The sequence below is a fragment of the Chrysemys picta genome, chromosome 24, assembly GCF_011386835.1.
Source record: "Chrysemys picta bellii isolate R12L10 chromosome 24, ASM1138683v2, whole genome shotgun sequence".
Lineage (NCBI taxonomy): Eukaryota > Metazoa > Chordata > Testudines > Emydidae > Chrysemys > Chrysemys picta.
The window spans coordinates 842,330-865,606 of NC_088814.1; the positions used below are offsets into that span (position 1 = coordinate 842,330).

At 57.5% G+C, this 23,277-nt stretch overlaps 2 protein-coding genes across 5 annotated transcripts; one reads left to right on the forward strand and one right to left on the reverse strand.

Annotated features, from left to right (window-relative positions):
* The first annotated feature begins 1,290 nt into the window (after positions 1-1,290).
* Positions 1,291-15,093, forward strand: PTGES3L (prostaglandin E synthase 3 like). Of its 4 annotated transcripts, XM_042844005.2 has the most exons (17): positions 1,306-1,441; positions 3,527-3,640; positions 3,804-3,870; positions 4,543-4,641; positions 5,371-5,460; positions 6,930-6,983; positions 9,492-9,617; positions 9,719-9,878; positions 10,641-10,698; positions 11,117-11,273; positions 11,406-11,522; positions 12,166-12,296; positions 12,481-12,547; positions 12,791-12,882; positions 13,608-13,662; positions 14,204-14,298; positions 14,853-15,093. In XM_042844005.2, the coding sequence occupies exons 1-17, from the start codon at positions 1,434-1,436 to the stop codon at positions 14,986-14,988; spliced, it is 1,626 nt and encodes a 541-aa protein (XP_042699939.2). In that variant the 5' UTR covers positions 1,306-1,433; the 3' UTR covers positions 14,989-15,093. The 4 variants fall into 4 exon arrangements, with proteins under 4 accessions (XP_042699938.2, XP_005310108.2, XP_042699939.2 ...); XM_005310049.5 differs by lacking the exons at positions 1,306-1,441; positions 3,527-3,640; positions 3,804-3,870; ... (1 more) ...; positions 5,371-5,460; positions 6,930-6,983 and adding an exon at positions 9,216-9,382; XM_005310051.4 differs by lacking the exons at positions 9,492-9,617; positions 9,719-9,878; positions 10,641-10,698; ... (6 more) ...; positions 14,204-14,298; positions 14,853-15,093 and adding exons at positions 7,754-7,782; positions 8,177-8,728 and having other exon boundaries at positions 1,293-1,441.
* A 403-nt stretch (positions 15,094-15,496) lies between these two features.
* On the reverse strand, positions 15,497-23,253 carry LOC101953973 (glucose-6-phosphatase catalytic subunit 1-like). Its single transcript, XM_005310085.4, has 5 exons — positions 22,964-23,253; positions 22,444-22,553; positions 22,244-22,349; positions 20,490-20,605; positions 15,497-19,694 (listed from the first exon to the last, which is right to left on the reverse strand). The coding sequence occupies exons 1-5, from the start codon at positions 23,179-23,181 to the stop codon at positions 19,183-19,185; spliced, it is 1,062 nt and encodes a 353-aa protein (XP_005310142.1). The 5' UTR covers positions 23,182-23,253; the 3' UTR covers positions 15,497-19,182.
* Between the last annotated feature and the right edge of the window lie 24 nt (positions 23,254-23,277).

Below are 23,277 nucleotides of genomic sequence, written 5' to 3' on the forward strand. Positions count from 1 at the left end.
GTGACTCTTGGTACTGACACCACACATCTTATTTACCTAAAGAGAATTACCAATCCTGTGGGTCCTATCAGGGCCCAGATTCCCCGTATAGGAGGCAACAGGTAAGGTGGTTTGGGACAACATAATATTGGGGGCAGCAAACCATCAGTGACTGTTTATCTGGGTGACGCCGCTGGGCTGGTAGGGGATGGACGCTGGCTAGTCCATCAAGGGCAGCACAAGCCCTAGTGCCACCTCTGGCCCCCATCCTTGGCATTAGGGCTCAGGATTGGGGGAACAAAGTCACTACTGCCCGAGAGCATCCTGCGTCTGAGCTTTCAGAGGAAGCCACTACTCACAAAGCCCCAGAACTGTCATTCCCCTGCCCTCCAGGAGGAGACTGGTCTGGAGCTGGAGTCTTTCCTCCTGTTACCTGCACTCTTGTTTATCTGGCTCATGCCTGTTCAGGTGCAGGCTCGTGTATCACAACTAGTCAGTCCCTTACGCCCTCAGTTCTCTCTCCAGGGTAAGTGAGCCAGGACCCACATATTCCAGTCTCAGCCAAGGGGGAGAGGGGCTGGCATAAAGCGCTGGGGCCATACCAGTGATCTGCATCTCTGCTGTTTGTTTTCCCACTGCCAACTGTGCTTAATCCAGCTGCAGCAGTGGGCAACAGAGGGCAAAGCGGGGGCTCCCAGGCCCTTCGGGGCTCCTCCTGTCCCAGTACCCTGCACACAGGGCAGGGGTTAGCTATAGTCAAGAGAGAGGAGCATTCCACCTTGCCTGTGGCCACACGGCTGCTCTCACCTCTGCACAAGAGAGGTTCTTGCACCCCTGACCGGGTGGTGCTGGGCTCAGAGCCCCCTTGGCACATGCAGACTGGGCGTAATCATCCCCAATGCTGTATGAATCAGGGTGGAGGTACCATGCTCCCTTGGCTTGGTGGGGAGGAGGCAGGAGGGGCTGTGGACCGGCTGTGGTGGCAGCTCCAGCACCAATGGCTCCTACACACCCCCAAGCTGCCCCACGGGAGTAATTTCTGGAACTTGCCCTTCTACAGACCCTGTCATCCACAACCCTTCGGGATAGAGGCCGTTATCCCCACGACAGAAGGGGAAACTGAGGCACGGCATGGGGAAAGTGATTTGGCCAAGGTCAGAGCAAGCCCGTGGCACCGTCAAGAAATGAACCCAGGAGTCCTAGCCCCTAGTCCCCAGATACCCCCTCCCCCAGCGGGACTAGAACCCAGGAGTCCTGAGCCCCATCTCAGCCTGTCACGGCGCAGGGTGTCGCTGGGGGGCTCGGTGGCGCCGGGCTGGGAAGGAGCCGGGTCCCCGCGGGGCTCGGGCCGGGCGCAGCGTGTCCCTGACGGGCGCTGACAGCTGCAGCGGCCCGAGCTCCGCCCGCAGCCCGAAATAGCGGCGGCCGGCGCCGCCTCCAGAGCGAGCCCGGCCATGGCGAGGTGAGTGGGGCGGGCGGCACGCGGCCCCCGGGACCCCACTCGGGTCACTGCCCCCCACGGCCGGCAGCCCCCCCCGGGACCCCACTCGGGTCACTGCCCCCCACGGCCGGCAGCCCCCCCTCGGGTCACACACACCCCGGCTGGGACGCGACCCCCGGGACCCCACTCGGGTCACTGCCCCCCCCCCGGCCGGCAGCCCCCACTCGGGTCACACACACCCCGGCTGGGACGCGACCCCCGGGACCCCACTCGGGTCACTGCTCCCCCCCGGCCGGCAACCCCCACTCGGGTCACACACACCCCGGCTGGGACACGACCCCTGGAGCTCCCACTTGGTCACCACCCGCCCCCACTTGGGTCACTGCCCCCCCCCGCTGGGACGCAACCCCCGGGACCTCACTCGGGTCACTGCCCCCCCCCCGGCCAGCAGCCCCCACTCGGGACACACACACACACACACACACACACACAATCTCCCATTTGGGTCATTGCCTCCCCTCTCCTCCCCCCTACTGGGACACAACCCCTGGACTACCCACTTGGGTCACCCCCCCGCACCCACCAGCCCCCACTCGGGTCACTGGGACACTCACACCCTCAGCTGGGACTTTTCCTGTCTGACTGGAACCTGCAAACAGACCCACCTATTCCAGCCCTAGGAACTCGCTAGGAGACCCCCCAGCTGGTCCGGGGCCCCTCCATGCCCCACCGCGCAGGGGGAAAGGCGGCTCTCTGTCACTCTGCCCTGGGGACAGGCTTGGGCTTGCGCACCCCAAATAGCTGTGTAGACAACTCTTTAGGTTGCGACTGGGGGCTGGAGGAGCTCAGGCTCTGAAGCCTCCGGAGGGGGGTGAGCGTCAGAACCCAAGTGCAACCTCAAAGCCTGTCTATTCAGCCATTTTGAGAGCACTAGCCAACCTGCTCGCCCACGTCTGCCGTGCAGTCAGACCCTGGGTGGCCCCGGGCCAGCGGGATGTACCGGGCTCCTGTAACCTGACTCCACGGTGAATTCTGCGCCCTGCTCGGCCTGTCTTGCCTCCTGGCCTTGCCCTGCTGAGATGCTGAGGCAAATGCCATGGGAAAACGGGAATTTGCTCACCCAAGCCTCAGCCCAGGCTGTTTACAGGCCCTGCAGCCTTCGGGTCTTGCAGACGGCAACCGTCTGTGGGGCAAAGAAGAGAGGTGGCTCTGAAGCAGGGGTCTGCTCAGGTGAATGAGACCACGTGGCAGTGGGGCAACCCCCGGAATCTGTCCCCAGAATAGCAAAGTCTCCCTAGGGGCTGGACGTCACTGGCAGTTAGAGACGCAGAAGGAATTTGTTCTGAGTCGGTGCGATTCTCTGTTACCTGGTGCCAGCCAGCCGGGCCCAGTGAAACGTGGAGGGATGCTCAGCCGTGCAGTCAGCGTGCTCTGATTTATTTCAGACACCGCTCACTAAGTATGAAACAAATCCTGCTCCCCAGACCCTGCAGCTCCGCTTTCCCCATGGCCCAGATCCCATGGTGCAGTGGCAGGGGCTCTCTGGGGATCTGTCTGGCAGGCAGCGATGACTTTTCAGATCTAGGCCTGCCTGGGCACTTTCCGAGGCGAGGGCAGCGGTCTTGGGGGTTGTGACTGCGCTCCAGTGAGCGATTGTGCTTAGTGAGGGCCGTCCCTTGCCTTGCACGTGCAGGCTTCACTCCCAAAAGCCTTGTGTCTCTGGGAGGTCCCGCTCTGAGCACATGCTGCTGCAGGATTCTCTGTCACTGAGGTGCTGAGAGAGGCCAGTTCCCGGGACGCTGCCCAGATAAAATGATGCTTTTTGGAAGTGTAGCAACAAGTCTGCTCAATCTGCAGCCAGCTTCTTGTCTGCCTGGCGCCTGCCCCCTTTCCCTGGGTCTCGCCCTCTCCCTGTTCCTACATGCCAATCGTCTGGCCCAGACAGGTGGAACAAGGGTAGCTTAACGCTGCTCTGATAACTCCACACAATGCCTTACACACAACCTGCTGCTGTGGGGAGCCAGGAGACGAAAGGTGGCACAGGAACGCCACTCTCACTCTGCTCCCTGGAATTCATCCCTTCTGAACGGTCTCTTGTTTGCCAAGGCAACCTGCAAAAACGCTGTGGTACGACCGCCCCTGGTACGTCTTCCTGGAGTTCTGCGTGGAGGACAGCACAGACGTTAAAGTCGACATTGAAGACCATCTGGTGGTGTTCAGGTGAGCTTCCAGCCCCACTACAGGCCCTGGTAACCGGCACTCAGTGGCATGGCCCTGAACCGGGAGCTGTACTGGGCAGGGCCAGCAGGAAGGATCCTCTTAGAGATCGTCACGGAGGAGGTCCAAGCCCAGTTCTGAGCTAACTGAGTTTGTGTTTTGGCAGCTGTAAAAATGCAGATGGCGTGGAGATGTACAACGAGATCAATCTGTACGCCAGGGTGAACGCCAAAGTGAGCAGCCGCCCCGTGCGGTGAGGCATGAGAGCCCAACTCCTACAGGCCTCGATGTCTCCAAAGGGACCGTGAGCTTATGACAGCCCGTGGAAGGGCTTGTGGGGAGGGGGAGTGATTTGCCTCCACACTGGCCAAGGCCATCCTGTCCTGTCACGTCATGTGATCTCATAGCTTACCAGGAGCATGACCCCAGACACCCACCGTCCCCAGAGGTTGGGAGACCTGGCTGGGCACCCAAGGGATGCAATTAGGTGGCATCTCTTGGTGCTGCTGTGCCATCAGCCCTACCCAGCCCTTCCCATCAGCCCCCAACGGTGCTTTGTTTTGGGTTGTGGCCATCACTGCCTGCACCCAGGGGACTTTGCCCAGCTAAATGAATCAGATATGCCCAGCAGGCCCGGCTGCATGGAGAAGATGGTTCAAGGCCATCACAGGTATCCCCAGGAAAGCCCCCTCTTCTCCTGCATTCTCCTCTTACAGCCAGCTCTCCCATGCCCAGATTTGCACCTCGATTCCTGCAGGCTGAGTCTTGGTTTCCAGGGACTTTCCCATGTGTCTCAGAGCTTGGGAAAGGGTTCATTTTAATTCTGGGCATCTTGGCTTATTGAGAGGGAGAGAGGTGCCCAGAAGCCATGTCAGGCAAGGTGTCTTTGTTCTGTCCCTTGGCAGGACTCGCAGCAGAAGCGCTCTGACCGCTCCATCAACTGCTTCATAAGGAAGTGGAAGGAGAAGGTGGCATGGCCGCGCCTCACCAAGGAGAACATCAAGGTAAACACAGGGCCTGAGCAGCCAAGGCCCCTTTCTTTGGAGTTGTCTTTCCCCAGTGAAAAGCTCAGAGTTTCTCCCACCTGTGGGTGCCATGCTATGCAGTGTGGGCACTGCCAGGGGCTGGCACAGCGCTGTCTGCTGCTCACTCTGGCATTGCCCTGGTTAGTGCTGGTGCCAGGTGCCAGGTAAGCAGCTCCCAGAGACTGAAATCCTCTGGCTATAGAGCAGGTACCACGGACACCAGCCCAGCACCACTCACTGCTCCTGGCTCAGCTCCGATGGGTGAGACCCCTGGGGAGGGGGGGGGCGTGCAGCTTGGACTCCTAAGCTCCTTGGGACAGGGACCTTCTCTCTGTTCTGTGTGCAGCGCCCTGCACAGTGGAGCTCTGAACCCTGAGCACCACCACAATCCAGGTCATGACAACAGAGCCCCGTGCTGGACGGCTAACAAGGGCTGCTGAATAACCATCGGCTGGTAATGACCGCTGGGCATTACTGATCTGGGCCAAATCTCCATAAGTGCCGTGCAGTGAAAGGCCACAGAGCCTCGAACTCAGGCTGGGGTGGCACCAGTACTCTAAAGGTGGAAGGCCTCATAACCCCCGCCCCTGCTGGTGTTGTCCATCTCCCACCCCCAGCCAGTCCCCCCGTCCCCCAAAGGCATCGGCTTGCTGCATTCAGCGCTGCGCTGCCATCTGTTGCGATGCTGTTCCTCCTGCTTGCTCATAGCCCGTCTGGCTGTTTGTGGACTTCGATAACTGGCGAGACTGGGAAGGGGATGAGGAGGCAGAAAAGGCCGTGACTGAGCAGTATGCAGAGGTAAGTCTTAGGTTACTGCGTTGCTATTTGGGTCTGAGCAGTGAGATAGCTGCGTCACAAGATCCCAAGCAGTGACTTGAGGCCCCATGCAGAGCCCACTGGGGCCGAGACCTTCGGGGCGAAGGTGCTGTAGGGGCCTTTCTCAGTTATCCCTGTTACTCAGTGCAGTTCTTGGGTCAGGAGGAAAGTCCGAGCATTAGCTCAGTAAAGTGTCAATTATCCAGTACAGGCAAGTGCTGCTGCACTTTGTAAACCCTATTGTGAGACCTACTTACTATGATGAAATGACTGTCCCCAAAACCAACTGATCTCCACCAGGCACTGCCTGGTGATGTCCCAGCTTGCCTTAAAAACTCACTGTTGATTCCAGACTGGATGGCTAGAGCAGCGGTTCTCAACCCACGTCCCAATTAGCACACTGCTGTGGCCCAACTGTGTGCTAAAGGCCGCCGGCCCACCCTGTGGGGGCCGGGCTGCACACCATGGCGGGGGTCCAGGGCTGGCTGGCCCTCTGCCCAGGGCTCCACCCCTGGCCCCACTCTGTGGAGGGGTCTCTGGGTGGGAGGAATTGGGCATAAGGGTCTGTGGGGGCACACTGTGGTTCTCAACCTGCGGCCCAGGTAACACATTGTGGGCCACAGATGCAGCCCACAATGATAAATAGGTTGAGACCCACTGGGGAAGAGAAATTTCAGCTGTGGCTGTCGGCGTGTGGCTCAGTATCGCCACCACCTGGCTAGGAGCAGAAATGCACCATGGCTTCGGCCAAACTGGAGAGGTGAGATATGGACAATAGCAGGACATGGATCTTAAAGGACAGCCAGGGAGGAGCAAGAGCCATATTGGGAGAACTATTGAGAAGAAACCCTGCTATTTCGGTCTCACTAGGTACTTATCTGGCCCCCATGAGTATCTGAGCACCTCCTAGTCAATGCATTTAGCCTCACAGTACCTCTGAGAGACAGGGAAGCATCAACCCCATGGTACAGAGGGGGAACAGGCCCTGAGGGAAGGGACTTGTCCAAGGTCACACAGGGAGTCTGACTGAGCGAGGGTCTGAGCCTGGGTCTTTTGCATCCCACTCTAATGCCCCATCCACCTGATCAATGATCCTACCCCATGATATCAGGGGGTCTGTCTTACATAGAGCCCCATTGTGGGAGCTGCCTTCAACAGGAGTGAGGAGGTCCCAAGACGGCCACTGGCACTGGGCTAAAATCCAGTGGAAACCTTGGGGTACAACCTGCAGCCAAAGTCACTTCCACCTGAGCAAGGTTTGGATGAACCAGCTGAGCCAAGCATGCACAGCACACGTGCTTCTCCCTCTCCCCACTGTGGGTCTGCGTCACAAGGGGAGCTGGGATCTCGGGGGGTGGAAGGCGCTGCCTGGGAGGAGAAGACACTCCAGCCCCACCACTTTTGTTGTGGGTTCCTTTCTTTATTCCCATGACTGTCTGTTTCCCGTCCAGCTCCTGCAGAAGGTCACTGTTAAAGGCACACCCCCTGCAATGGACGACCTTGATGTAAGTACAGTTGGTCACTGCCTTGTTGAGACAGTAAGTTCTGGGTTTCTTTACATAGCCAGGCTCTTTGCCTCTGGCTCTCCCAGTTCCCAAGCCTGGCTCCCAGCTGCTCCATCTCTGCCAGCCAATGAGGAACCTCGTCTCAGCATGGACTAAAGACAAACTTCTTCCAGGCCAACTTCCACTGTGCTAAGCGGCCTGTGTTCTGAGTGTGGAGACGTGCCCTGTGCAATTGTGGGAACACCTCCCAGCATAACGGTCATTGCCCTGTTCACTGAAAAATACATCTAAGAACACAGGAGGGGCAGGAAGGGAACCAGCAAGGAATCCTGCCTGCTGCTACCCTGGGGTGCAGAGGAACAAAGAGTGCATCTAATTCAGTATCAAACCTCCTGCACAACTAGAACAGATGACTGGCCTGTCTAATGTGGTCTCCGGCCTGTGCCAGTAGCCAATCCCTGAAGCTGAAAACCCTCATTATGCTCACCAAGGCAGGGTTCCTTCCAGACCCTTTGGCCATTAGCTTATGCCCAGCAGCATGTGGTCGAGGCTGGTTTTTCAGGGTTTCCTTCCACACTCTAGGCCCAACACACATTTCAGGGTCCTGGAAAAACTGGAAGTCTTGAGCATTTCTAACTTGCCTGGGTCCCAGGGTGTCTGGTACCATGGACTGTCCTTGTTTCACTCCATTCTGTGGTCACATGTAGCATTAAGGGAAACACTCCGTGTCCTTTCTAGCCTCACTGTCCGACTTTCCGTCTCTTTTCCAGGATGACATTTGAAAGCACAGACCCTGGTGGTAAGAACTCCCCTGAAGCACTATCTGGCTGCAACTGAGCCTCCCTGTTACCTGATGGGAGATGTGCATCCCGACCTGCTGACAGTGACCAGGATTAGCGCCCTCTGGGATCTGAAAGGACTTAAGGGGAGGCTGGCGGGGATGAGAGCGCTGCATGCAGCCCTTATTCTCTGCCCTTCCAATTGTCTTCCTGGCCCAGGATTGCTGGGTGCAGCTCTGGCATTCACTGGATCACCTGAGAGTGACATAGCTGCCCGCCTTCCCACTATTCTCTCCTGGGGGCCTGACCCTCCCCCTGCTCTCATCCTGTCCCCTTCTCTCCTCTCGAGGCCTGACTCCCTGCTCTGCCCCCACCCAGGGGCGCATTTTCTGACTGCCCTGTTTTTCCCCACAGAGACATGACAGCAGCTGCTGAGATGAAGCGAGTTGGGGAGGGAGGTAGCAGTGTAAGTGCCACTGTGGTTCAAATGTGCCAGGGATTCGCCTGCTTCAAACTTTGGCTCCGAATTCCACAATCACGGACCCGGGAGCTGGAAAAGCCCTGCTGGGCCCGTTTTGCCCGCCCTTGAAGTCAGACCCAGCGTGGGTCTGTTTCCTGTTGCATCGGGCAGTCTAGTTTCAAACATGCCAAGCCCTGGAACTGCCGCCGCTTCCATTAGGAGACTATTCCACAGCCAGACACCGGGTTCCTGTGTCTCATTTCACCCCGTTATTGCCACTTATACTGCCACGAACCAGCCCGAGTCACTTCTCTCCTCCCCGGGCACCGCCTCTGGGTCTGTGCTGATGGTACTCAGCCACGCCGCCCAGATCTAGCCGTCTTCCCTGCTCGGCACCTGCCGCTTGCTCCTCTTGCTGCCGACACCCTTCTCCACTCGTCCGTCTCTCCCAGGCACTGGTGGGGAGCAAAGTGGGGAGAAAGCCTGTTAATAAAGGATAAACCTGCCACGCTGGCCGCTGTTCCTGTGCTTGGGTTTTCCTGCCACACTGGGGCCCGGTTTTCCAAGGGCCACTGGTGCCCGAGATGTTACCGCGCCCAGGCCAGAGGGCAGCCGGGGCACTCGCCTCTGGGGGCGGCTACGGGCCTGGCGCTTGCAGGGTCCAGGGGAGACGCTGAGACACCCCCGCCCACAGGGCAGCTCCCCAGGCCAGGCTGATGCCCGGGGTGGGGCAGGTTCATCCCGCCCAGGTGTGGGGGGGCTCGCCGACCCCCACAAACCCAGACCCATAGGACGGGCCGTGGGTCCCGGGGGACACGTGGGTCACAGGGGGACACCCGTGGGTCCCGGGGGGGTGAGCTCCAGGGGAAAGCCCATGGACCCTGGGGGGGGGGGGGTGTAGGCAGGCCCATGGCGTCATCCCCCCGCCCCCTCTGTCCCCGTCCGCCGGTCGTCTGTCCCCTCCCGCTCGCCGTCTCCGTCCGCAGCTCGCGTTCACGGGTCGTGTGTCCCCTCCCGCTCGCCGTCTCCGCCCGCAGCTCGCGTTCGCCGGCCGTGTGTCCTCTCCCTATCGCCGTCCCCTTCCGCCAGCTGTCTGTCCCCTCGCGGCGCCGGCTGCCGTGATGGTGTTCCAGTGCCAGCGGGACAGCTGGGCCCGGCAGGTGCGGGAGCCGCGGGGCGGGGTCGGGGCGGGACGGGGGCGGGGGCGCGCGGGGCTCCCACGCGTGACACGCGCGTGCCGGGCCCCGCGTGACGCCCCCCGTTTTGCAGTTCACCACCAGGGTCGCGTCGTGCCGCCCCGCGGAGCTGCCGGCCGAGGGCGGCGCGAAGGAGCCGCTGCGGGGCTTCCACGTGGTGCTGGAGGACACGATTCTCTTCCCCGAGGGCGGGGGCCAGGTACGGGCTCGTGGGGGCGGGGCCGGTCCGGTCCGGTCCGGTCCGGCACCGGGGGGGGGGCAGCTGCTGACCGGCGGCTGACCGGACGCTCCTCCCTGCAGCCCGACGACCGGGGACTCATCGAGGACATCCCCGTGCTCCGCGTGACCCGGCAGGGCCCGGCCGCTGTCCACTTCGTGCAGACGCCGCTGGAGCCGGGCCGCGAGGTGCTGCTGACGGTGGACTGGGACAGGCGGTTTGACCACATGCAGCAGCACTCAGGTGACCCGCTTTGGCCCCCAGAGAATATGGTTCCTGGGGTGCCAACTTTGTACTCCCCCCAAACCAAACACCCCTGCCCCGCCCCCACTCACTCCATCCCCCTACCTCTGTCCCCATCCTCACTCACTTGGCTGGCCCAGGGGGTTGGGGTGCGGGAGGGGGGAGGGCTCCGGGGTGGGGCTGGAGATGAGGGGTTTGGGGTGCAGGAGAGGGCTCAGGGTGGGACCGAAGGGTTCAGAGGGTGGGAGACAGCTCAGGGCACACGGGGAGGGAAGGTGAGCGCTCCGGCTGGGGGTGTGGGCTCTCAGGTGGGGCTGAAGGGTTTGGGGTGCAGGAGGGGGCTCCAGGCCTGGATTGAGAAGTCTGGAGGGGGATCAGGGATATCAGTGACTCCTTCCGTAGGTGATGTGGCTAGTGACCACTTAGTTTTCTCTATTGGGGGGGCTGAGTTGCTGGGTTCTCTGGGGCATTTCTGGAACTCTTGAGAAGGTAAGTGCTATCCTTGCAGGTGCTGTCGTGGGTTATAAACAAATAATTTTAGAAGACTTGGAGCAGAGAGATGCTGTCTGATTTCTGTTAGTCTTAAAGGTGCCACAGGACCCTCTGTTGCTGTCTGATTTGAACTCCTCTCAACAGGCAGTCACATACTTTCGTTCCCAGGGATGGCTGGGGGAGTCGTTCTGTGTGTGTGCATGCGTGCGTGCCTAGCACTAGTAAAAATAAACTAAAACCTCACAGCCATTGCTTGCACTTCGCTTCCAGGGCAGCATCTCATCACGGCCCTTGCAGATCTGATGTTTGGATTCAAAACAACTTCATGGTGAGCAGGAAAAGTGTTCCTTTTAACTCTGTCCTTAAACCTTGTTTGGCTTGTGCCACAATGCTGGGTCCTGAGGGATGAATGTAGATAAATGCATGGAGCGTGGTATGCAGAGACATTCCACTCAGCTGCAGAAGGCATGGGAGAAGTGACTGCACTGGAGAGAAGCTGTGTGGAGCATTGCTGTGCCTCTCTGTTCCCTTCTCTCCGAAACACAAGCACACATCTGGTGTGATGTAAACAATATACACAGAGAGAGCGAGAGAGAGAGAGAGAGCGTGCACACATGTGCTTTGCTCCAGTAACAGAATTCCAAGGTGCTTCCTCCTGCACCATGCCCAGTGTTGCACAGAGCGACTTTTGAGCTTGTGTCCTCTGTTGTATTGGCAGGTGTGTCTGATGTTTGTGGTCCTTGCAGGGAGCTAGGCCATCAGCGCACTGTCATCGAGCTGGACACGCCCTCTGTGACAGCAGAACAGGTGGTGGCCCTAGAGGAGAACGTGAATGAGAAAATCCGGGCCCGTATTCCTGTGGTGGTGAGGGAGCACTCTGAGGACGACCCAGAGATCGAGACGGTGAGTAGCAATGGAGGACGCTGGCAAAATTCATTCCAGAGCCATGTGGGGTAGAGGGGAATATGCCACCCAGTCTCCTTTTAGTCCCAGGGACGTGAGTTGCAATGCTCATCTTTCTGGATCTCTTGCTAGGTGAGAAGCCGTGGTTTGCCAGATAACCACACAGGGCCAGTGCGCATCATAAGCATCGAGGGCATAGACGACAACATGTGCTGCGGGACTCATGTCTCCAACTTAAGTGACCTGCAGGTAAAGACCGCACTGCTTCAGCGCCTTCAGTACTCAGGCACCGTCCTGTAGATCAGCTGGTACAGTAGGAGTCCCTGGATCCGCAGGACTTGCAGTCCCTCTGCAGATTGTCCCTGTTGGACAGAGAACCCCAATCACAAGCCAGAGTGAGAGTGGTGGGACACAGCCCTGCACCCTGTGGTTACCGTTGTCCACTCACATCCCCCCACACCACTGCATTAGTGAGGGTTTGCCACCAGTGAACAATCCCCGGTGTTCTTCATGCAGAATTAGATGAAAATTTAATTCCAGAGCTGCCTCTGGGTTTCAATGTCCTTACAGTCAGCTTGATAAGACAAATGACCCTTCCCTGCCTGTTGGCATGCCTGGTGCGCTGTGGGGTGGGATATTAGGGTATAGAAGGCTTGTTGACACACCAGGTCCAGGCCCGTTAGACAGCATGGCACATGGCTAATGCATAATGGCACATGGCTAATGAAAGTGTCTCATCTATTTTTTGGCTATATTTGAAGGCTGATTTCAGTGGGTTTAATTCTGATGATAGAAAGTCGACATTCACAATGACACATGGTCTAATGGACCTTTAGCTGTGTGTAACACACCATTGTACCTCTCTGATCAGGGTGTTTGTTTCTCGTTTAAGGTTATTAAGCTCCTTGGCACAGAAAAGGGAAAAAAGAACAAAACCAACTTGGTCTTCCTGGCAGGAAATCGAGTACTGAAGTCTGTCGAGCGAAGTCACGGCACCGAGAAGGCACTAACCTTGCTGCTTAAGTAATGTCCTTTCCCAGTTTCCCCTTTCCTTGCTTCTCCTCGTCCAGAGAGGAACAGCATGTGACCCTAAAGAGGGCATTTCTAGCCCCTGGCTCTGGTGTTATGTTGTCTGCTGCAGCTTCATTGGTGGAGCCCTCTCTGTCCAGCGCCTTGACAGCCCAAACTCTGCCTTGTTTTTTTCCAGAAATGGAGCAGAGGAGCACGTGGAGGCTGTGAAGAGGCTGCAGAATTCTGTGAAGCTGCTTCAGAAGGTACGGCTGTGGCCCAGAGGTCACTCCATCGAGGGTCTGAGCTTTGGTAACAGCAACAGTGTTCTGAATAATCTTATTTCACGAGAATTAAATTTTAGAATCTCCCTTGTGTTGACCCTGGAAGCGGTGAAAATTGTGACTCCACCTGTCTCAGGAAACTCCATCCCCGACTCCACTCCACCCCATCCCTGTGTTCTCGCGCTGACTCCAGGGTCTGCAACATGGGGTTTGCTTTCCTTGCAGAACAACTTGAACTTGCTTAGAGACCTCGCCGTTTTGACAGCACAGAACTTCAAAAGCAATCCGGTCCGAGGCCGAGTGTTTGTGTTACACAGGTAAGGCCCAGATGCGGGGAAGGGGCTCGGGTGCTGCAGCGTCTAACTGGCAGATTCTAAGACCAGAAGGGAGCACTGTAGTCTGAATTCCTGTATAACACAAGCTGACAATGTCCCATGGCAGCTGCCTCCCTCTGCCGTGCATTCAGGGCTGTTTATAACAGACGTCCATTCTTTAAGGGGGAACATAAACTAAGGAAACGGAATATTAAACCAACTGTCTGGGCCTGCTGGAAAGGCTCGTAATTAAAGTCTAACATGTTTGTATTTTGGCTGTTGAACGCTGCTGGTTTTAGAGCCGAGCAGTACATTTGTTTGCTTATCCCTCCCTGCTGGTGGTATTGTCAAAAAAATGGCAGCACTCCATTGGTTACAGAGTAAACACTAATAATTCATCATTTGTGGGTGGGAAACATAGAAAGGATTTTTCTGTATAAATTGCTAATCGCTGTCCTAATGATGAGAGGCCACAGCCCTGACCCTCGGCACAAAGCACGCTCACCTCGGGTCTGGCTTCCAGTTCCCTGACAGTGGTTGATAAGAAGCTGGTGGGAAATTTGACTCTAAAAATCAACCAAAAGCCAAGCCAGCACAATGTCTGGTCTGTGTGGGGTGTTTGGTTTCCGGCTCCGTCATAGAGTTTAGGCCAGAAGGCCTTCACCACCAGAGGTATGTCTGGATTCTCTAGGCCGGGGCATCTCTGAAATACCTTTTACCCTTTACAGGAAAGACGGTGACTCTGAGTTCATGAATATCATCGCCAATGAGATCGGGACAGAGGTGAGCGCTCTCTGGCTTGTCCTCGCCCCTTGTTGGCCCTTTGGCCTCCTCTAAGGCCTATGTAGCCTCTCCCCACCCTTGACCAGCCCTCACAATACACTGGCCAGAAAACAAAGGCCTCGTTCTCCCCAGAATGTTGCAGCCCAAACTGTTACCACATCGGTGCCCCCCAGCTGTGATCTGGAGGGGCCCCGCCTGTCCCAGGGAGGTGTGCCCTTCCTGTTGATCAATGGGCCAGTTAGAGCCAAACGTGGGAAAGGTCCTTGTGCTCCAGACACGGGTCTCCCCCCAGCTCATTTAACACAGGGGTCACCAGACACCAGTCACTGCCTCCCAGGACCGTGTGGGGCTTGTGACCTGGACAGTAGCCCATTTCCGACCCCCCGCCAAGGTAGGTAGTGCTCCAAACAGTCTCCCCCCCAGCAACCTGTTCACAGCAAAGAGGAGGGGTGTTCTTACTCACATCTGGGACTCCCAAGTCTCACTGATCGAAGGGGGGGATGCAGAGATGTTCTGCAGTAGGATCCATCTCTCTTCACAGGACACCCTGCTCTTCCTGACCGTGGGAGACGAGAAGGCAGCTGGGCTCTTCCTTCTGGCTGGGCCCAGTGAAGTGGTTGAAAAATTAGGCCCCAGGTAAACTGTTCTGTGACCCCCTGTAGTCCGGCAACCTTCCTGACCAGCGTGGGGACTATCAGCGCTGTCAAGTCAGCCTCCAGCCTAGTTATTGTCCAAACACCCAGCAAACTCACAAAAGGAAAATAAAACTTCTAGCTGGAGATTTCTACCCAGCCGGGGCATCGCACCTGGAGCATTCCTTCTCCAGCAACATCCTGCTGCTTCTGCAGTCTGTCAGCTCTTCCCCCCGGCCCGCCCAGTTCTTGCAGCTCCTTATAGCCACCACCTGTCCTCTGATTAGCCAGCTGGGCTGCCTGGCACCAGGCCTTTGGTCCTTAAAGGAGCAGGCTGCCCTGATACACACCTGCTACGCTACAATTATTATTAATGAAGGGAAATGAAGTTCTGGCTGCTTTAATCAGATAATTGATTTCACTGGCATCTGGCTCAATATCTGAGGCAGGGCAGCTGGGCCATTTCCCTCCTCTGCCCCCCAGGCACACCCAGTTTGGGGCTGTGAAAGAGAGCACACCCAGCCCTCCTGGTTTCAGCATGTGGATCTGTCCCTTTAGAGTGGCGGAATTGCTGGAAGGCAAAGGAGCCGGGAAACGGGACCGCTTCCAAGGCAAGGCGACCAGGATGAGCAGGCGAGCAGAGGTGCAGGCCCTGCTCCAGGACTTCATTGGCCACCAGACCCTGGAGGAGTAAGGACCAGCCCTCGCCAGAGGATTCCCCCATCTGCTGCTCAGTGACCTGGGACGACAGGGTCACTTGCTGACTCCCTCTAGACGAATAAAAGTTGTGTTACGAGAATGATGTGTGCACGCGCAGAGCCCTGACGACCAAGCTCTGACCTCAAACCGGGTCCTGTGGCTCCGGGATATGCCAGGGAGGTTGGGTGGGGAGAGGAGCAGGGAGTGTCCGGTGTATTTGGGCAGGGGGCTGACGCCCTCTGTTTCTCACTGGCCTGGCCATGATGTTGCAAACTTTCCCCAGATAAACGGTACAACTAGCTTCGTTAACTGGACGCTTCCTGGCGCTGACATTCTTGGGCCAGGGCTGGGGACCACGCTGCCAGGCAGAGCTCCTTTGCCATCCCTCATGGTCCAGCCTCCAGCAAACCCAGGGAACATTGTGCTGTAAGCCATGATCCTTGGCTTTTGCCTCCTTTGCCATTGGTGGCCAGTACCACCCTTGAAAAGCAACAGGCGGTGACTGCAGCGTGAGCGGGTTTATTCCGGGTTACTGGGACCAGTACAAACACCCCTTTACCTGTACTCGGGACAGAATATGGGAAGAGGGAAGTTAATCCCAGTAGGGGCCTGGGCTCTGACAATTGCTAACCGTTACAGAGAAAAACGCCGAGGTAGCTCACAGGAGTCCCTAGTCAGGATCCTGTATGCGCTGCCCTCCAGATGAGGGACACGCCTGCAGGAGCCCGAGTGATAGATGTAGGATGTTGCATCATCATTCATGTTGGCCAAGCAGTTTTCACTTTAACCAGGGCAACAGGAAACCTCGGGGGGTGAGGGGGATGCAATGTTATGGCAGGAATCAAAGGTGAGACTGGCTCATGCTGGTCTCTGTCACCCTGCCTCGCAGAGCTGGGACCAGATGGGGAAGTGGGTGAAGAAGGGTGATATTGGCAGTCAAGAGGAACCAGTCCTGGGAGTTCTGGAGGAAGCGATCGCCTGGATCCCTGCCTCGTGCAGGACATTCATGCCGGCCTCCATTCTTTGCTGATGCTCTGAAGCCACTGCAGGTGCTGGAGGGTTTAACCTGTTTATGCTGGTGCTGCTGGACTGTGCTGGTTAACACACAGCGTGGGGTCCGGCCTGGCTGCACATGTTATCACTGACCTCTGAACTCAGCAGCCACCTCTGCCAACCTGGCGCTGACCCAGTTACAAACCTGACGCAAGTGTTTGTCAAAATGTGGCCTGGCATTACCTTGAAACGATGAAGCAACATCTTGCACCATACAGACAAACAGGGATTGCAGCGCTCGTGCTTCTGCCAGGGTGGTCACTAGCCGCTCGGTGATCCCTTGGATTCACAAAGGACATGTAACCCTTTGCTCACTTCAGGTACATGTAGTCTAAGGATCTGTTCAGCTGGCAGGCAGATTGGAGAATACCGGCATTTGGAGTGTTAATCTGGCAGCTAGGTCTTGGGGACATCTCTGCACAGAAGGAGTCTGCATCCCTCCTGCTGGCCTTGAGTTTCATCTTTATTTATGCGCCTGCAGTGACGCAGTGTCTCTCCAACAGCAGCCTACATTTCTAATTCCTGGTCACAGCAATGCAGGTAACGTCTCAGCAGAGACCAAATTTCAGCCTGTTGTGTGACATCGGCGCTGCTAGCAAACCAGCCAGGTGGGTTTGTTACGATTCTGAAGGCTGGGATTACTCACTGCATTGCACAGCAGAGGTAGCAAGAATTAGGGCTGGGCCTGGCAGTGAGTGGGATCTGGGTTTCTAACACACTTAGGAAAATTGCAGCTGGAATCTCATGTCTGAGAGATACCCAACTGCTCCCAGGGGAGTGGTGGGGGCTCACGGCTCTCCAGCATCCCTCGCTTGTGGGCAGGAAATGAGCGGTGCTCCCTCCTGTTCTTGCTGTTCTGTGCACGCTCTACGCACCTCGCTCTGATTAGTGAAAGTTACTGATAACCGGTCAGGAGCCACTCTGAGGCTGTTCATGCATGAGGCTGAATCCTGTGCCAGTTCCGATTTCCTGCATGGATTTGTGTCCCTGTCCCCCGCAGTATGGGGTTTTTGTCCTATGCTTGGTCTGTGGTGATGGGGCTGGAGGGAGGGAGGGTGGTGATGGAAGCCTGAAGCCTTGTGTGAGCATAAAGCTAATGAGAACCAAGATCTATGGGATCTGTCAGCGTGGTCAAATACCCAGGCTATCTGGCCACACTGCATGCAGGCAAGCAGCTCCTGGAATGGACATTCAGCTTTCAAACCCAAATGCCTTAAGTCAACCTCCCCACCCCATACATATCTTGCTGCTGGAACTTCCCCTGCCACTGAACACATAGCTAATTCCAGGCATCGGCCCTGACTCCTGATCTGAGCCACGGGCGCAGAGATCTTCCCCGTGCCAGGGAGCGTGGCCAGAATGGAGTGGTTTCTCGCTCTCCCCGGTCAAGGCCCTGCCCCTGCACAGAGCGATCGGTAGGACACCAGGTGCGCTGTATTGGGCCCATGGTAGGAAGCGGGAGACAGACCACCATTGCTCTGGGCCTGAAATGGAAACCTGAGCTCTGCAAGCGGAGAAGCTGAACTTTGGCCTTGTTCATGCTTGGTGTCAGTCACTAGGAGGATGCCTGGAACGGGGAAAGCCGGGCCGGGCCGGGGCACACACTGCGACAACCCCCTACAGCAGGGCTCTGTGTTGTGCAGCTACGCCAGCATTCACCTCGACAGAACTCCCAAGTGCAGAATAGGGGCCTGAGGCTGCTCCTCCCACAGCCATGGCCCTGCTGCTGCCCCTCACTTCCTGCCTTCTAGACCAGTGGTTCTCAACCTTTCCAGAGCCCTGTACCCCTTCCAGGAGTCTGATTTGTCTGGTGTACCCCAAAGTTCCACCTCACTTAAAAACGACTTGCTTACAAAATCAGACATCAAAACACAAAAGTGTCACAGCACACGAGTACTGAACAATGGCTGACTTCCTCATGTTTCCCATATATAATAAATCAAGTGGAATATGAAGAGTGCACGTACATGTCAGTGTATAGTCTATAGAGCAGTATAAATAAGTCGTCGTAGGAAATTTTAGTGTGTACTGACTTTGCTAGTGCTTGTTATGTAGCCTGTTGTAAAATTAGGCAAATCTCTAGATGAGTTGATGTTCCCCCGGAAGAGCTCTGTGTACCCCCAGGATGTGTGCGCCCCTGGTTGAGAACCACTGTTCTAGAATGCTCCCCTCAGCCAGACAGGGACTGGATAACTGCCCTGGTCTGTTCATTCCCCCGCAGCATCCGGCTTCGGCCCCGTCAGAGACAGGACATGGGGCTAGATGGTCTGGCCCTTTGTGTGACGCTCTCTTGGAGAGCTCTGGGTCCCTGTATCTCTGGAGGGCCCACAGGGGCAATGAGCAGAGGTTGCCCCATCAGTAAGATGGCCTGAGGGTGGGAAAGGCTGAGTGGAATTTACTAATTTTATTGCCAAAGGCATTTCACAGCTAGCGCCTGTCCCTCGGCCTGGGGCCCATGGGTGCCGCCCAGCTGTAACAGCCTGGTAACACGCAGACACACCCACGCCTACGGCACTCCTTGCAACCTCAGCACAGCTTTCCCGCGCTGGGAGCCCATGGACACGCCATCCCTGCTCTGCTGGGGCCGAGTTGATTGACAGCACTGCTGTTCAGTGTGGCCATAGCCAAACGCATTAGCCCAGAGGGGACTGAGCCATAAGATGGGTAGGTGCCGACTGTTCCCCGCTCTGGAGAGCGTTTGGTACGTTGTAGTGTAAGAGGCTGACAAGGTGGCCGAGAGCCGAATTCTGTGTGGGACATCTCCCCCTCAGCTGTGGCTATACCCTCGGCTGGGACAGCGTTCCTGACCGCCCCGTTATCTACTCACACTGCCTAGAGCAGAGGTTACCATGGGCTGGGCCAGGGGCTGTGGCCGAACGAGGACCCCATTACATTTCACCCTGTGCAGCACTGAGGTGTGTGATAGTCACTCACTTCCTTTCCCACACAGGAGACAGTGAACTTCCCCTTCAACTTCACGGCACTGAGCCGATCACGTAACCCAGAGCTGTGAGGTCTGTGGTGCCGGGAGACCTGTTACTGCAGTGGGAAAGGGAAGGGGGAGCCCTGCAGAGCACATTCCCCTGCCCCGAAGAGCAGCCTGGCTTGGCAGCTACGACGCAAGTTTGCAGGTCAGCTACAGGATCTTCTTGTCACCCCTCCTGAGCACCTGGGCAATGCAGTAGGGGATGAGTGCCACCGCACATAGGTGGGCAGCGGCGCTCTTGCAGAAGGACAGGACGTAGAACAGTAGCTCTCGGTCTGTGGGGAGGTCGAAGGAGTCGAAGAGGTGCAGGACGAGGAGCGAGGCCGCGATACAGCTCAGGCGGAAGGGCAGCTGCTGGCCCATCTTCCCTTTGCAGCTCTCCAGGTACATCTGGGAGTTGAGGGCCAGCCCCAGCCCAAACAGGATGCCCAGGTTTCTGAGGAGGCCGGCGAAGGGGGTGGTTTCAATGTGGACCCACTCCGGCCGGTCACACCACCTCTTGGCTTTCTCCATGGTCCACAGCAGGTCAACACCGAGAGCCTTCAGCAGCAGGTAGAACCCCAGGGCGAAGCTGAACAGGAAGAGGGTGGTGCCCAGGTACCGCCGGAGACTGGCGTTGTAGATGGAGTGGATGTGGTCAAATGCTTCTGCTACTACCATCCCTAGGGGCAGAACAGTCTCTGTAGGTACGTCTACACTGCAGTTAGTGTCGTGTAGTGTATAGACGTTTGGGCCGGGGCTGGGGCCCATGTTCTAGGGTCCTGCGTGGTGCGAGGATCCCAGAGCTCAGACTGCAGCTGGAGCCCAAACGTCTACACTGCAACTAAACAGCCCCTTAGCCCGAGCCCCACGAACCGGAGTCAGCTGTCCCGGGCCAGCCACAGGTGTCTCACTGTAGTGTGGACGTACCCTCACTGAGCAGCAAACAGGCCTAGCTGCAAAATGTACTGGGTGGGCTCGGTGTAGAGAGGCCTTGGGGAAGGAGCAGGAACCAGCTCCCGGTACCAGGTGCTAGGCACATGTAGTGACAGCCCCAGGTCACCCAAAGTGACTACTAACAATGGGGTGTGCAGAGAACTGGGACCCTCCCTCCAGTGCACTGGGCACCAGGCGCCTGCTGGTTAGCATGTGACCCTGGCGTGCGCTCGCTCGCTCGCTCTCTAAAGCACCATGCAAAGCAGTGACATCATGTCAGCACTGACTGATGGCATTAGCCGTGCAAGGGGAGGCCGAGCCCACTAGGCCATGGGTTTGCTTCTCCACACTGCCGACGTGGGTACCTGGGGAAAGACGATCACTTTGCCATCGTATTTTGAGTACATGGTGCTCCCAGAGCTGAGGAGGTACGTCTCCTCCAAGCAGGAGCAAGGCTATCTAGGGCTCAGATCGCCTCTCTGGTCACTGGGCCCTGGAGAGCTGGCGGGTGCTGTGACGGGGGAGGCAGCCTTGACACTCACCTGAGATGACCCCTGCGATCACCTGATGGGGGAAGTGAGCAGCTAGGAAGACTCGGGACAAGCAGACGCAGACCTGCACGGCCCAGAACGCAAGCCACAGGAGGCCGCGGAGGCACCTGCAAAGAGACAGCCAGCCAGGAAGGTCGTGGGCGCACAGGGCAAAAGCACTTTAATAAAGCCACAAGCGGCCTGTGAATGACGGGAGCCTGCGCGCTGGCTGACTGGCTCCTCTCTAGCTACCACGCAGGAGCAACCGCGCCAGCACAAGTGCCCGTCTCGCTAGCTAGACAATGAGACCAAGTCTATGGCCTACATGTGTCTGCCACGAGGCCCAGACATAGGAGCTGGGACTGCGGGGACTGGGGTGTGGCAGCACCCCCTGGCTTGAAAGGGTTTCCTTCCGTTATATCCAGGGTAAGTAGTTTGGGGAAATGGCTCTCAGCCCCCCCACTATACAAACTGTTCCAGCACCCCTGGCCAGATGTTAGGGCAACCGAACCAGCGAGCGAAGGCCTTTCCCATGCCTGGTGCCTCCTGCCAGCTGCAGCGCTCAAGCGAAAGGGGCTTTGCCCGGGGCTGGCTGATTGGACCCACGCAGATCTGCTGCCAGCTGAGAGTCCCCTCCCCTGTGCTGGGCTTGGCTCAGATCCCACAGATGCTGATGCCAGTTGCTGGGCAGTAACTCGGTGTGATGCAGCAATGGGCGCCGCTGATCCGGGTGCAAAAAGCCCCAGGATATTTCCTTTCGCTCCAGCTCTTGGGGGCTTCGCACGTCCCACTTCTCATGTATCTCCCGGGCCCAGACATAACACGGGGCAGGAATTCATGCTGACCGGGAAGGGGGGGCATTTACCCACAATTCCATTAGTCATCCTCCATTTTGCCTTGTCACCCGTGGGACCCTCCTCAGCAGGGTGAAACGATCCCCTCCCCAGGGCGGCAGCAGCAGGTGGAACCGGCTCACTCGGCCCACTCACCCAAACGGATTGTGGGTGGGGGCCCCTGCAGAGCACCCCCCTTGTGGCCTGGGATGGCCCCGCCAGCTCGGCTCCCTCTGGGTTCTCCGTACTGACACCCAGACCCCAGGAGTGAGCGCAAGAGCCCCTGTTGTGCAGCCTGATTTCTTACCTCTCTCCGAAAGTGCTAAGCTTTTCTTTAGGCCTGCGAGTCCAGCCCTCCTGCCCCCTCAGGCCTCCCACCGCCTCCTCTTCAGAGCTGGGCTGATCCGGGCTAGTTACCGCCTTCAAGCTGCTTCCCCCAGCTGGCCCCTCTGCACTTAGTCCTTTCACCCCTGGGCTGGGAGACGGCAGCAGGCAGGCTCCTCACCTTGCTGGTGTCTCCCCTGTGATGAGGGAGGAGGCAGCACCCTCCTTCCCAGGGCTCCTCCCAGCTGGCTGGGAGAAGGGACCCGTCCCATCCTCGCTACCAGGCTCTGGTCCTGGGCTCATAAAGAAACAATAGCCTGGGTTTCCCCCAAGCACTGACTGTTCCTCCAGGACGAACCATCTCCCTTTCTCCCAAGTCCCAACACCTGCTGATGCCCTTCCCTTTGTCCTCCTCTGCTCCCAAAGTCCCAGGAACCCTAAAGGGACACACTATGGAGCAGACTGACCCCTATTCCCCTTAAGGGGACAGTCACCCTGTTATAGGTATCAAGTCATGGGCAGTAAAAACCTGTCCTGTTCTGACTAACACAGAGCCAGGCCCAAGCCACGGGCCACGAGAAGGCCCTCAGGCCACAAGGCCCTGCTCACCTGGCTGCACAGGATCTGTGCTGGGTGCCCTGGACGCAGGGCAGCAGGGCCGTCACCATGACGTAGTAGACTCCAGCAGAACCCATGGCGTGGCCTGAGGGGCTTCCTGTGGAGAAGACCCAGTCCCGATCAGTTAGAAGGGAGAGAAGCCAGGGAGGAAGTTGCAGTGAATCTGAGGGGTTTAATAGCGGGAACCTCACCTGGGCCGGTCTCACAGGTGAGAGGGAACTGCTGGATCACAGGGGTGGAGGCGTTGCCATAGTAACCGGTCTCATGGACCCACCAGTAGGGTCTCTGCCCAAAGAGGATCCTGTAGTGAAAGGAGAAAGTGACAATGGCAGTGCGGGGCCTGGGGCATGTCACGTACCCTGCAGCGCGGATTCCCGGGGGCGGTGGAGCCCTGGCTGCCCTACGCTGAGGGCTGTCGGGAGGACTCTGTGGGGGCAAAGCGCTGGCTCCATAACTATCATGATTTACTCTTCTTGCCTTTTCAGCTCACTTATTAATTCAGCACCGGCCTCTGCTTTACCAGCGGTAAAGTGACTTGCTCAGAGTCACAGAGCTAGTCAGTGGCAGAGCCCAAGTGTCTTGACTCCCAACCCTGTTCCTCAATCCCAAACCCAGCCTTCCTCTCAGAGAGGCTACTTCAGACCCTGGGAGGGGTTGGAAACAGCCCCAAACTGCAGCACTCCACAGCTGCTTCTCAGAATCCGCACTCACCACTTAAAGACCAGGTTGAGCCAGTCCCCGATCACGGCCACCCAGATCAGCTTGACGCCCACCGCCTTGCAGAGGTGGAACCAGATGGGGAAGAAGATGAAGAAGGTGGTTTTAAGGTCGGCAGCGAAGGAGATGAAGAGGAACCAGTCCTGGAAGCCCTGGTAGTTCTCCTGCAGGTACTGCACCACCTGCACCCCAGCACTGTGAAGCAGGTCCATTATGGCTCCTGGTTGTGTCTCTTTGGATCCCGTTGTTTGCACTGACAGCTTTGTGAAGCCTGCTGCTTCTTATACCCTGCCAGCCTTAACTCTTTT

What these genes read in the sequence shown, in the direction of transcription:
- PTGES3L (XM_042844005.2), top strand. An exon ending in GACCATCTGGTGGTGTTCAG is followed by an intron (nt 3,641 to 3,803) that starts GTGAGCTTCCAG and finishes GTGTTTTGGCAG; the next exon opens with CTGTAAAAATGCAGATGGCG. An exon ending in CCACATGCAGCAGCACTCAG is followed by an intron (nt 9,879 to 10,640) that starts GTGACCCGCTTT and finishes CTTCGCTTCCAG; the next exon opens with GGCAGCATCTCATCACGGCC.
- LOC101953973 (XM_005310085.4), bottom strand. Translation starts at nt 23,181, where the DNA reads ATGGACCTGCTTCACAGTGCTGGGGTGCAGGTGGTGCAGTACCTGCAG. An exon ending in CACAGATCCTGTGCAGCCAG is followed by an intron (nt 20,606 to 22,243) that starts GTGAGCAGGGCC and finishes GTCTCTTTGCAG; the next exon opens with GTGCCTCCGCGGCCTCCTGT. An exon ending in GATCGCAGGGGTCATCTCAG is followed by an intron (nt 19,695 to 20,489) that starts GTGAGTGTCAAG and finishes TTCTGCCCCTAG; the next exon opens with GGATGGTAGTAGCAGAAGCA.